We start from the raw sequence: 11454 nt of genomic DNA, 5'->3' as shown, positions 1-11454 counted from the left end.
TATGGATCAATCTAATTTTCTTTCAACTTTAAATAACAAGTGAAAATATTTAAGCAGCATCACAGAGCTTTTTTTTTTTTTCAAAAATATTTGTATCAGACGATGCATATGCATATTTTGCATAGCCTGTTCCTCTTTTATTTATTTATTTATTTTTTTCATAAAATATTAATCAATCTGATTTTTTTATCAACTTTAAATAACCAGTGAAAATATTTAAAAAAAAAATGACCGGGATTTTTTCCCTACATTATTGATATCAAGCGACACATAATCACCTTTTGCGTCGCCCATGAATTTATTATTATTTTTTATTTTTTGTAAATATTAATCAATCTGATTTTTTTTAACGTTAAATAACAAGTAAAAATATTTAAGTAGCACCATAGAGTTTTTTTTTTTTCAAAAATATTTGTATCTGGCGACGCATAATCACCTTTTGCATCTCCTGTTAATTTATTATTTTATTTTATTTTTTTTGTAAATATGAATCAATTTAATTTTCTTTCAACTTTAAATAACAAGTGAAAATATTTAAATAGCATCACAGAGCTTATTTTTTTTTTCCAAAAATATTTGTATCAAGCGATGTACAAGCATATTGTGTGTCACCTGTTACCCTTTTATTTTATTTTTTTTGGTTTTCTAAAAATATTAATCAATCTATTTTACTTTCAACTTTAAATAACCAGTTAAAATATTTAAGCTGTATAACTGTGCTGGTTTTTGTTTTTTTTTGCATTATTTGTATTAGGCGACATACAAGCATATTGTGCGTCGCCTGTTCCCCTTTTATTTTATTTTATTTAGTTTTCTAAAAATATTAAGTTCAATTAATAAGTTGCTTAAATATTTCTATTGGATATTTGATGTTAAAAGAAAATCAGATTGATTGAAAAAAAAACCAAAAAAAAAAAAATTATTTGCTAACAGGCGATGCGAAAATATGATTATACATTGCCTGTTGTCAAATTTTTTTTTTTAGAAAGAAAAAAAAAAAAAAAACAAACAAACTCATTTATGTTACTTAACTAGTTGTGCTAACTGAAGTAAACCACATTGGCAAAATATACAGCGAATTAGCATACATGCATTCCAAGAATCAACAACACTAAAGGCAAACTAGCATACATTCATTTCAATAATCAAACAAGACCTCATGTTTCCATTACATGGCTTTTTCAAAGAGTCTATTGTCATAACTCAACTCTATTTTAGTAACTAAGCTGATAGTTATTGCCATATGACCAAAAAAAAAAAAAAAAAAAAAAAACAAAAGAAATCCAGGACAACAACAATCAGACACTAAGAGACGTTATATTTCCACGAAGATGTTGCATGATAGTTGATCACACCCGGGGGTCATCCCTTAGTTTTCTAATGTTGACCTGCGAATAACGAAGCAAGTTATTAGATGAGGATTACCCCTGATTTCGAATGTGGACCTGCCAATACAAAGCAACACACTTTGTTCATACCTGTTGAAGCAAAATTGTCACATTGTGATTCAATCTACGATGCTTGTGGAGGAATATCCCCAATTTGTGAAGGCCTATATAGAAATAATATTCGTTTGTATATGGTATGATCATTTCAATTGCATAAAATAATAACTAATAAATGCATGAATTTCTTACCGATTGTTGAGGATTGAACAATTTCTTTTGTCATGTGATTCTCCAATTTTTCCACATCCATTGCAATGTCGATTTTTATACTTTGCAGTTTTAATTGCTATCTCTTTGCCCCTTTTAATTTTCGTCCACATCCCTTTGCCCTCACTTGAGATGGATCTTTCAAACTTGTGTCACAAACATTACTATCTTTTGCAGACATGCCTCCACTCTTCTTGCTGCCACCTACAGAGTTAAGCTTCTCAAACAAACCTTTCAGACTATCACTCATAATTATACTTGATTCCTCATCTGCAATGGCTTTATCAATGACTTCTGCAGCAAGGTGGAATAGTTTAGCTCACCACATCAACATTGAACTACCATTTCCACTTATCTCTACACCTTGCTTATTGGATATCATTTGAGATTTTGCAACTTTAGTTCACCTTCTCATTATATACTTATTTGGCAAGAGAATATTACCAAAGAGTCACAAAAATGCCAAAATATGCTTACATGGTATTCCTTGACTATCAAACTTCTTACAACTACAAGATGCATAGTTTGAACCTTTGTCATAAGCAATTTCCCGAGCTCTATGACCACTATAATGAGGACCGCTCTCGACCGTATACACTTTATGTGTATCATTCTCACGCACAAGTTGTGGCATTGTTACTAAGCTTTGCCACAACTCATCTTGAAACTTAAGAAAAATCTTGCGTGTGTAAATCTCAGCCATTTTCTTTTCCATTTCCAATGACAATTTTAAAAGAGGCTTCTCATTAATACCAACATGATCAGTAGCTAACTCTTCGTGACGTTGATGTGCAAGTGCCCTATTAAATTGAAGTATGAAATCCATCAATAAATTCTTCTTGGAAACATATTTCTTGAAGAATGCATGTGAGCTTTCTGCACGTTGGTTACTTGACATCCCGGACGAGAATATATGATTAACATATGCAGGCACCCATCTGTTACGCATTTCAAATATTGACTTTAACCAATCATTGTCATATAGGCTCGCCTTGTTGATGATGGTTTCCAATTTTCTTTCAAACTCCATGGGGCATTCTGATTCCCAAATGCATTGTCGGAAGTCCTTATAAAAATCTCTGTAAGTAATTGCATTCAAATATGTAGAAAACTTCTCAGGTATGTGCCAACTATAATACCTATGAAATGTATTTAGTAAGCTATGAGCTATGGCCTTGGTCATTATAGGATCTTGATCGGTGATAATCATCTTTGGGTTGTTAGTAGGCATGCTTTTCTTTAATACCTCAAACAACCGAACAAACAAATTCGTTTTATCATCACTTAAAAATGCACAAGCAAATAACACTGTTTGACCATGATTGTTAACCCCAACCAAGGGGGTGAAAATCATACTATACTGATTTGTGTTGTAAGTTGTATAAAAAATAATTACATCACCAAAACATCCGTAAGCTGTTCTAAAAACCGAATCAGCCCAAAAACAACGCTTCAATTGACAATCATCATCTACATCTATTTCAAAAATGAATGATGGATCTTTTATTTGCTCAGTTAGGAAATATTCCTTCAATAGTTCTGCATCTTGTCCTCTCATTTCATGCGCAACTTAGCTTCATGATTGTAGATATCTTCTTCGTACATCCAATATTCTCTATATCTCCAGCTTCAAATTCAAGAATACTTATTTGTTGGTGAGTTGGCACATTTGCTGCTGAAAACTGCAAGGCTAGTGATTTCTTGACTTCATACAGACTACGATGTAACCTCAGTAAATGCACTTTTCGAGGGGTTGATAATGGATGACTTTGTGACTTTGTTCTTCAACAAAAAAACTTATGACAAAATTTTCCAATTTTGACCTAACAACGGCAAGTTTTGCTTTACAATTTTTTCTTGTCATCCCCCCACACCTTTTTTTCTCTCCTTCCTTTATCGAAGACACTCCTTTCTTACAACACATAAATTCTTTCCTTACAACTTCATTTGTATCTTTACATCTCTTACTAGAGTTGCTATGAACACTAAATCCAGCCTCTTTTGCATACTTAATGTAAAACTCATATGCCTCATCTATTGATTATAACTTTTTCCCAACATTCGGTTTGCATTTTTAGGACACTTGGGGAATGTAAACATCATCAACAGATTTCGAAGATGCTAGCAAGGATATTTCTTCAACTCCTATGGGGTCATAATTAGCTGCTAACTGTTGTACATTCATATTTCCAATATTTCAGAGCAAAGTGCACTCAAACGAACTTCCTATTGATCAATTTCTAACCTGATAGGCAGCAAAGCAAAACCATAACATTACTACATATATACATGATAACATAGTCAATAAATGAAGACTAACTTTATAGGCAGCAAAGCAAAACCATAACATTAAAATTTCTTGTTTCACTATTTTTGTGCTTTATTACAACATAAAATTAGCTAGGAAAAACAAAATATATAAGGGTTGTCTATCTGCTAGTTCAATACGCAAGGGCAACCATCACAGAATAAGAGGAATATTACAGCCTCCAGTCTGTCATCGGAAACAATGTGATCACACATTATACCATAATTAAAGATTGGATTTGTTGTAGCAATAAAACAGAAAATAACGAACAAGGTCAACATTGAGCATATAATGTGGATTATTATACATCAATAAATAATAAACCATACCAAAGAAAATCACTAGTACACCGGGTAAAAAAACCATACAACCTAAATACAAGCAAAAGATAAATATTAAACCGGTATACAATGAAGAGTCATACAGACAAAGTGAGAAAGAGATATGAGAAATGTACCATATTTGTACCAAAATTTCCCTAATCTTTAGTAAACAATCCAGTAATAAGCCCCATTGGCAATATCATCTGGAAGAATACCTTTCTCCACCATTTCATTAAATAATACAATTGCTTTATCTCTATTTCCGAGTCTTCAATACCCAGAAATGAGAGCGCCGTAAATCATTAGATTAGGAGCAACATATTGTTCTCCATCTCATCAAACAGAGAGTTAGCATTATCCATTTGAGGCAACTTGCAATATCAATCATTTAATTACTAAGCTTCAAATCAGGGAACATTTTAATTTGAAGGGGTTTCGTGTCAATTTTCCCATGAAGTAGCCTAATGTAATATTATCAGTGTCAAATTTGTGCATTTGCCTTAACAGAGAGATAACTACGAATTGTAATTTAAGTGTTAGGAAACGCATAAAGGAATCAAATATAGGAGTCATTATAGCAATGAATATGCGTGAACAAGCACAGTTCATAACTCTAAACGTGAATCAAGATAAGAAATTTGAACTGCTACATAATAAATAAATTTTAAAAAAAAACAAAATTTCCATAACATTTTAACTAAACTGCTGCTTTGAATGTAAAATACGACCCTGTATTTTTTGGAACAGAGACAACCACAACAAAACCATCACATCCCAGACTCCAAAACAATCACTACTCACTTGAGAAAACCAAAGGCTGGTGCGAGTGGTGTTGGAATCAACGAGCTGGTGCGAGTGGTGTGGGAATCAGAGAGTTGGCTGGTGCGAGTGGTGTGGGAATCAGAGAGTTGGCTGGTGCGAGTGGTTTTGGAATCAACGAGTCGGTGCAAATGGAAAGCAGCACCTGGTGTGGGAATCAGAGATCTGGTGCGAGTGGAGAGCTCGTGCGATTAGCATGGGAATCAAAGAGCTGGTGCATTTGTGATCTGATTCGAACTGGTGTGAGAATCAGTTTTGCGAGAGGAGGAAGGAGATCAGATTTGTGAGCAGGAAGGCGAGAGCAGGAAGGGGAGAGCGGGAAGGAGAGTTTTGGGCAAGATTTTCACAAGTGACTGATGGGTACAATCTTAGCCATCCATTCGAAGAAACAAAATCCAACGACTACAAATTAGAATATGTTTTTGGTCCGGATAGACTCTAGACCCACTGTTCAATTCCATTTAGTTTTTTATTTTTTTATTTTTTTTTTGGATAGTACAATAACCTTTTTATTTTTTTATTTTTTTTATTTTTGGGATAAAGGTTAGGAAAATAAAGTTATATATAAAAAAACTTTCACAGAAAATTACAATTTACACCTCTGCGTCCATTCTTTTCCCCTCTCTCTCTCTCTCTCTCTCTCTCTCTCTCTCTCTCTGTGCTCTGCTTTGACTGCCGGTACTGGTCGGGGAACCACCAGCCATGGAACTTCCAGGTAATCCCATCGATCTCTCTATTTCTCTCTTTTTACTCGCTCATTTTCTAGTAAACTCCTTAAGCAGCTGGAATTGAAAGCCCTCCTCACAATGCTCAATTTATTTATTTATTTTGAAAAGCAAGTAGTTTTGAGAGAAACTATTGGTTAATTTGAAAAACAGGGGTTGTTGAGAGAAGAAAGAGATACAAGTTAGACTCGAGGGTATTATTTGTCATAATTAACCAAATTCCAAAAATGACCTCGGAAACATGTACGATTCATCATTTTCATCATCAATATGATGAGTTCCTGAGTTTCAGAGAGGAGGATACAGGCAAAAGCTTTACAGACCATTTGTACAATGCTTTGATACAGAAAGGAATTTTTACATTCAGGGATTACGAAAAACTTGGTTCATTAGTTGCCTCCAAAGCAATTGAAGAATCGAGATTCGCAATCGTTGTTTTGTCGGAAAATTATGCATCTTCGACTCGGTGCTTGGACCAACTTGTCAAGATTGTCGAATGCAAGAAGGAGCTGCGACTGGGGGCTGTTTTTCCAGTTTTGTATCATGTGGATCCAACCCAGCTGATTGAGGAGTGTGGAAAGGCTTCCTTTGCTGAACATGAACAAGTTTTCAAAGACGATGTGGAGAAAGTGAAGAAATGGAATGGGGCTTTAACGGAAGCCATCAATCTCTCTCTCGCACTTGGTGGGATTTGAAAGACAGGTACGTATATATGTATTTATTGATTTATTTATTTTTATTTATGGAGCATAATTAAACTCATATATTGATTTTGACAATCAAAAGTGAAATATACAAACGGTAGTATTAACAGAATTTTTTTATAATGAAATTTGAATGGCAAACTGTGGCACATTAATTTTTCTTTTTTGTTTTCTATGTATGACTTGTAGTTCACAACTAAATTTTTGTATTCTCTTATAATTTCCAGGCATGAGTCAGATTTCATTTTGGAAATTGTTAAAGATATTCTCAAAAAATTGTGTCCAGCAGTCCCAAGTGGTAACACCGACTTTTTAGTTGGCGTGGCTTGTCGTTTGAAGAAAATGGATTCGTTATTGGATATAGGATTAGATGATGTTCTCACGATCGGGATATGGGGTATGGGAGGTATTGGTAAGACAACTATAGCCCTTGAAGTTTTTGATAGGATCAAAGATAAATTTCAAGCTAGTGCTTTCATTGACATAGAAGAGGAATTTTTAGGAAATGGTATAGTGCAATTACAAAAGCATCTTCACCAAGCTTCATGGAACATTGAAGTTGATGTATGGAAGGATATGGATTATGCAAGAATGAACCTTTTAAGGAACAAAATGCGTTCTAGAAGGGTGCTCATTGTTCTTGACAATGTTGATAAATTGGATCATATCGAAGCTTTAGTAGGAAGTTAGAAAGAACAGCATGATTGGTTTGGTCTGGGGAGTAAAGTCATGTGACAACTAGGAATAAGCACTTGTTGAGGAGGTATGGAGAGAAATACATACACCAAGTTGATAAACTAACTGGTGATGAAGCTCTTCAACTCTTAGGACATGAAGCAGTCAAGAGAAACTGTAGTTTAAATGAGTTTAAAGGAAAATCATACTCATGATCTGTTTTATACGTTTAAAGTAAGTTTTGATGTATTAGATCATGAGGATAAGAAAATAATTTTGGACATAGCTTGTTTCTTCAATGGAAAGGATAGATATGATGTGGAAAAAATATTACAAAGTCAGGGATTTCACCATAAGATTGGTATACAAGTTCTTATTGAGAGATCTCTATTAACTGTGGTAAAAAATAAGCTATGGAGATATTGTTGCTCAAAGAGCCAAGCAAACTGAGTAAGCTGTGGTCAACATAAGGAATTTTAGCTGAACTGTATCGGTTGAGCTTTAAAGTTCTTATTGTTTTTATTGTATGCTCTCGAGTCTTGAGGTCATTTGTAAATAAAATTTTAGGGAATTAAGTTTTGTTTCGTGAATTTTATTACATATTGATTTTGTGGACAACTTGTATCTCATTTATTACATGATTAAGTACACAATCAAACATATTAATGTGTTGAAGAATTGTAAATGACAATGACCATGAACTGAGTTTATGATATCTGTTCCTTAGAGCAATGAAAACAATCTCTTGATTAGCACTTTGAATTGTATTTTCTGCTTGAACACATAGTTATTTCTTTTGGCTTAATAATTTTGAATTCTATGTGAGGGTGTTTGTAATTTCGAAGGCAGAGTGCAAATTGTGTTAAGAGAGTAAAATTAATGGTACTGATTTATGCACTCCTATAAAAATTTGAAAGATATGGATGGAGTGCATTGACATAAATATATATGCAAAGACAATGCTCTAGTTATATAGGATAATTCTGCTTGCTTGACATATACAACTTGCTGCTTTCACTGAGCTCTGAGGAAAAATTCTGAATAAACAGTCTTTTTTTTAACTTAAATTCTGAATAAATAGAGTCCTGACTCTGTTCGTATTGCAAAATGCAAATCACATACGCTCATACTTTCAATGGGCTAGAAAAGAGGCCCAATATGCTATTTATTCAACACACGTTCTCTTAATGATGCCGTCACCTAAACAGATATATCAAAACTGACGTGAAGTTTTCAGGATTTTGCTTTAGTTTAGCTATTGTGTCTAACCATTCATCTACTGTTCTCCCAAACGATAAAGATGCCTAACTTTGAAGAGTTAAAGGATGACCTTTAGCAATTTCTACAACATTGTTTCACAGGTCCGTATAGTCATCCAGAATATAGTCGTCCTTAAAGGCCTTTTGACATAAGAGTGAAGAGCTTCATCGTGGGTTAGTTTATCAACCTCGGATACATTGCCCTCTCCATATCCTGACAACATGTGATTCTTTGTAGCCGTCACAATGACTTGACTCCCTGCAGCTAAACAATCACGTTGCCTTCTCCAATTTCCTACTAAAGTTTCAAGTTGCTCGAACTGATCAACATCATCTAGAATGATAAACACCTTTTTAGATTTCAGTCTGATGCTTTTGTAAGTGAATTATTCCATATTTTTCACATTCCTCACTTACATTGTCAATGAAGGAACAAGCTTCAAATTTGCCGTAGATCTTTTTAAAAGCTTCACCAGCCAAAGTTGTCTTACCAATTCCTCTCTCACCGCATATTCCAACGGTGCAAACATCATCGTCCGACGTACCTATACCCAAAGGTGAATCCAATTTATCCATACGAGAATCCATTCCAACTAAGAATTATTTGTTATCATACGGGAAAGTTCTCTTCAATATATTGAAAATATGGCTAACAATCTCCTCAATAAAATCTGATTCATGCCTGGAAAAGGAAAAAAAATAGAAATTACAATATATATTTGTTGTCATTTCAAACCTCAAAGACCAAAATAAAGTGCATTAAATAAAATAAAAAATAAAAATCAAGGACCAAATTGTAACCATGGGCTTAATATAGGATTGAAAGAGTTAATAACATTATGTTAAATGTATAATTTGGATTGTAGAGGATAAATGTTCGATGTGTAAACTGATGAAGAGTAGAGAAAGCTGGGGAAAAAACTTCAGTCCGGGCCCTTTTCCACTCGTTTACTTATCTATATTTTGTCGGAAATCTTGTTCATGTTGAGCAAAAGTCTTTCCACACTATTGGGTTTGCCTTCTCAAATGTGGTGAATCCACATATGATAGAAAACTGGAAAAACAGTCAGCCGCAGCTGGTTCTTGAGCTAAACAATCATGACAAGTAGATCGAACAACCGAGTTGAAACAGCATACTTCTCCGAAAGAATGACGACTGCAGATCTTGATTCTTCAATTGCATTGAATGATTGTGAAACAAGGTTTTGATATTATTCTCTGAAGGGATTGATTCCTTTCAGAAGTATTTCGATGATGAGACTAACGAGGAATTTAGAGATGTTGCTGTGGGCATGTTGGGAATTTTGGGATATGGCTAATCGTGGCTTGTGAAGCCATTTGACCATTATATCAAATGGTGAAACACAAAGTTGCCTATCCCAAACTTAACGCGTCCCACACATGTGAATGAATATATACAAAGGTGTTTTTTACGTGTGAGTGAATATACAATGAATTAAATAAAACATGATGTCTTCCTCGGTTTCAACTGTGACGAGGACTTGCGTGGCAATGACAATTTTATCGACCATTTATACAAGGCTTGGGTTGCATCTGAAAGAATCAATACTTTCAGGGGCATTGGTTCACTACTACTGCGACCCTTTTAAAGAAATTGAAGAATCAAGATTTGCAATGGTGGTTCTTTCATTTTCAAAGAAGTTCCACAGTCAATATTATGGACAAGGACAACAAGTGAAGCGATGCTTTGACTCAACTGGCCCATCTCTCCAACTGGGATTTGCTTTTTAATTTCTTTCTTGATGACTAGTAGTTCACATAAAAGTTTTGCAACTTTTTTTTTCCTTCGTTTTTTTTTGTTTGTTTTTCTTTTTTGTGTGGTTTTTCCGGGCATAAGTCAGATTTTATTAAGGAAATGGCTAAAGATATAACTATAATCTTTGTTTTTATTTTTGTGGATGGTATCTTAAATAACTATAATCTTCTTTGTTTTTTTTTTTTTTTGTTTTTTTTTTCTTTTTTGCATAAATGCATCTATATTTTGCACAATATTAATTATTTGTTGTGTGCTAATATTTAGCCCTTTTATTACTTTACTTGAAAACTATTTGACAAATTAACATTATTCCTTTTTAATTTGTTTCCTTATAACTTGTATTTCACAAAAACTTTTGCAATTTTTTATTTATTTATTTTTTTTCCGTCTAGGCATGAGTCAGAATTTATTAAGGAAATAGTTAAAGATATATTGGATAAGTTGAATCAAACATGCCCACTTGGTGATAACAAGTTATTAGTTGGAATGGGTTCTCGTATGAAGAAAATGGATTCACTGTTGGATATAGAATCGGATGATGTTCACATAATAAGGATGTATGGTACACAAAGAATTGGTAAGACAGCTATTGCTCATCGAGTTTTTGAAAGGATCAAACACAAATTTGATGCTACTACTTTCATTGCCAACAATGAAGATTATGTACGGAATGATGGTCCGGGGATCAATCTATTAAGGAGAAGACTGTGCGACATTAGGTGCCTTTCTTATATATCAACTGCCAAAAAATTATTATTCCGTACAAAAATTAATTTAGAAGACTGCTTTTTAAGATACTGTATACCTCTCCAAAGGGTAATATGAAAAAAATTTATTTTCAATTGCCAAAAAAAAAAAAAATATATATATATATATATATATATATATTTATTTACCTCCAATATGTATATTGTTAACACATCAGATTCAATTGCCCTTAAGTGTTCTTTTCCTTATTTATATCTGTTTAGTCCATTTTTTATCTGCTTCACGAGCAAGGTTAAAAACAATTATATATATTTAAATAGCTGAAATGTAGGGGTTAAAAATAATTTTATTTTATTATGTTTAATAATTATATTTTGAAAATGATATTTTAATTTTTTTTACCAATAAAATAATATTATTTTATTTAATCTTTTGATAAAATTATATATATCTTTATTATTTTTCATATAATATTAATCCAAATAACTATAAATAATCTGA

At 33.2% G+C, this 11454-nt stretch overlaps 2 protein-coding genes across 7 annotated transcripts; one reads left to right on the top strand and one right to left on the bottom strand.

The window, feature by feature from the left end:
• Positions 1 to 1101: 1101 nt before the first annotated feature.
• Positions 1102 to 5550, bottom strand: LOC107429737 (protein FAR1-RELATED SEQUENCE 5-like). Of its 3 annotated transcripts, none has more exons than XM_060813606.1 (4): positions 5088 to 5538; positions 1638 to 4149; positions 1479 to 1552; positions 1102 to 1388 (listed from the first exon to the last, which is right to left on the bottom strand). In XM_060813606.1, exon 2 carries the CDS (start codon positions 3211 to 3213, stop codon positions 2107 to 2109), a length of 1107 nt encoding a protein of 368 aa, XP_060669589.1. In that variant the 5' UTR covers positions 3214 to 4149; positions 5088 to 5538; the 3' UTR covers positions 1102 to 1388; positions 1479 to 1552; positions 1638 to 2106. The 3 variants fall into 3 exon arrangements, with proteins under 3 accessions (XP_060669589.1, XP_024924846.3, XP_060669588.1); XM_025069078.3 differs by having other exon boundaries at positions 1638 to 3900; positions 5088 to 5523; XM_060813605.1 differs by having other exon boundaries at positions 1638 to 5550.
• Positions 5551 to 5665: 115 nt separating this feature from the next.
• Positions 5666 to 7976, top strand: LOC107429738 (disease resistance protein Roq1-like). Of its 4 annotated transcripts, none has more exons than XM_048463351.2 (3): positions 5666 to 5820; positions 5984 to 6532; positions 6762 to 7976. In XM_048463351.2, the coding sequence occupies exons 2-3, from the start codon at positions 6468 to 6470 to the stop codon at positions 7222 to 7224; spliced, it is 528 nt and encodes a 175-aa protein (XP_048319308.2). In that variant the 5' UTR covers positions 5666 to 5820; positions 5984 to 6467; the 3' UTR covers positions 7225 to 7976. The 4 variants fall into 4 exon arrangements, with proteins under 4 accessions (XP_048319308.2, XP_024924849.3, XP_048319309.2 ...); XM_025069081.3 differs by having other exon boundaries at positions 5672 to 5820; positions 6198 to 6532; XM_048463352.2 differs by having other exon boundaries at positions 5695 to 5820; positions 5942 to 6532.
• Positions 7977 to 11454: the final 3478 nt, after the last annotated feature.

Source organism: Ziziphus jujuba, chromosome 12 (assembly GCF_031755915.1).
Source record: "Ziziphus jujuba cultivar Dongzao chromosome 12, ASM3175591v1".
NCBI classification, from domain to species: Eukaryota; Viridiplantae; Streptophyta; class Magnoliopsida; order Rosales; family Rhamnaceae; genus Ziziphus; species Ziziphus jujuba.
Note: the sequence above shows the minus strand (reverse complement) of the source record. Positions and strands in the feature narration are given on the sequence as shown.

Excerpts from the sequence above, each read along its gene's own strand:
- LOC107429737 (XM_060813605.1), bottom strand. The coding sequence starts at position 3,213 with ATGAGAGGACAAGATGCAGAACTATTGAAGGAATATTTCCTAACTGAG.
- LOC107429738 (XM_048463351.2), top strand. The coding sequence starts at position 6,468 with ATGGAATGGGGCTTTAACGGAAGCCATCAATCTCTCTCTCGCACTTGG. Across the intron at positions 6,533-6,761 it reads TGGTGGGATTTGAAAGACAG|GCATGAGTCAGATTTCATTT; the intron begins GTACGTATATAT and ends TATAATTTCCAG.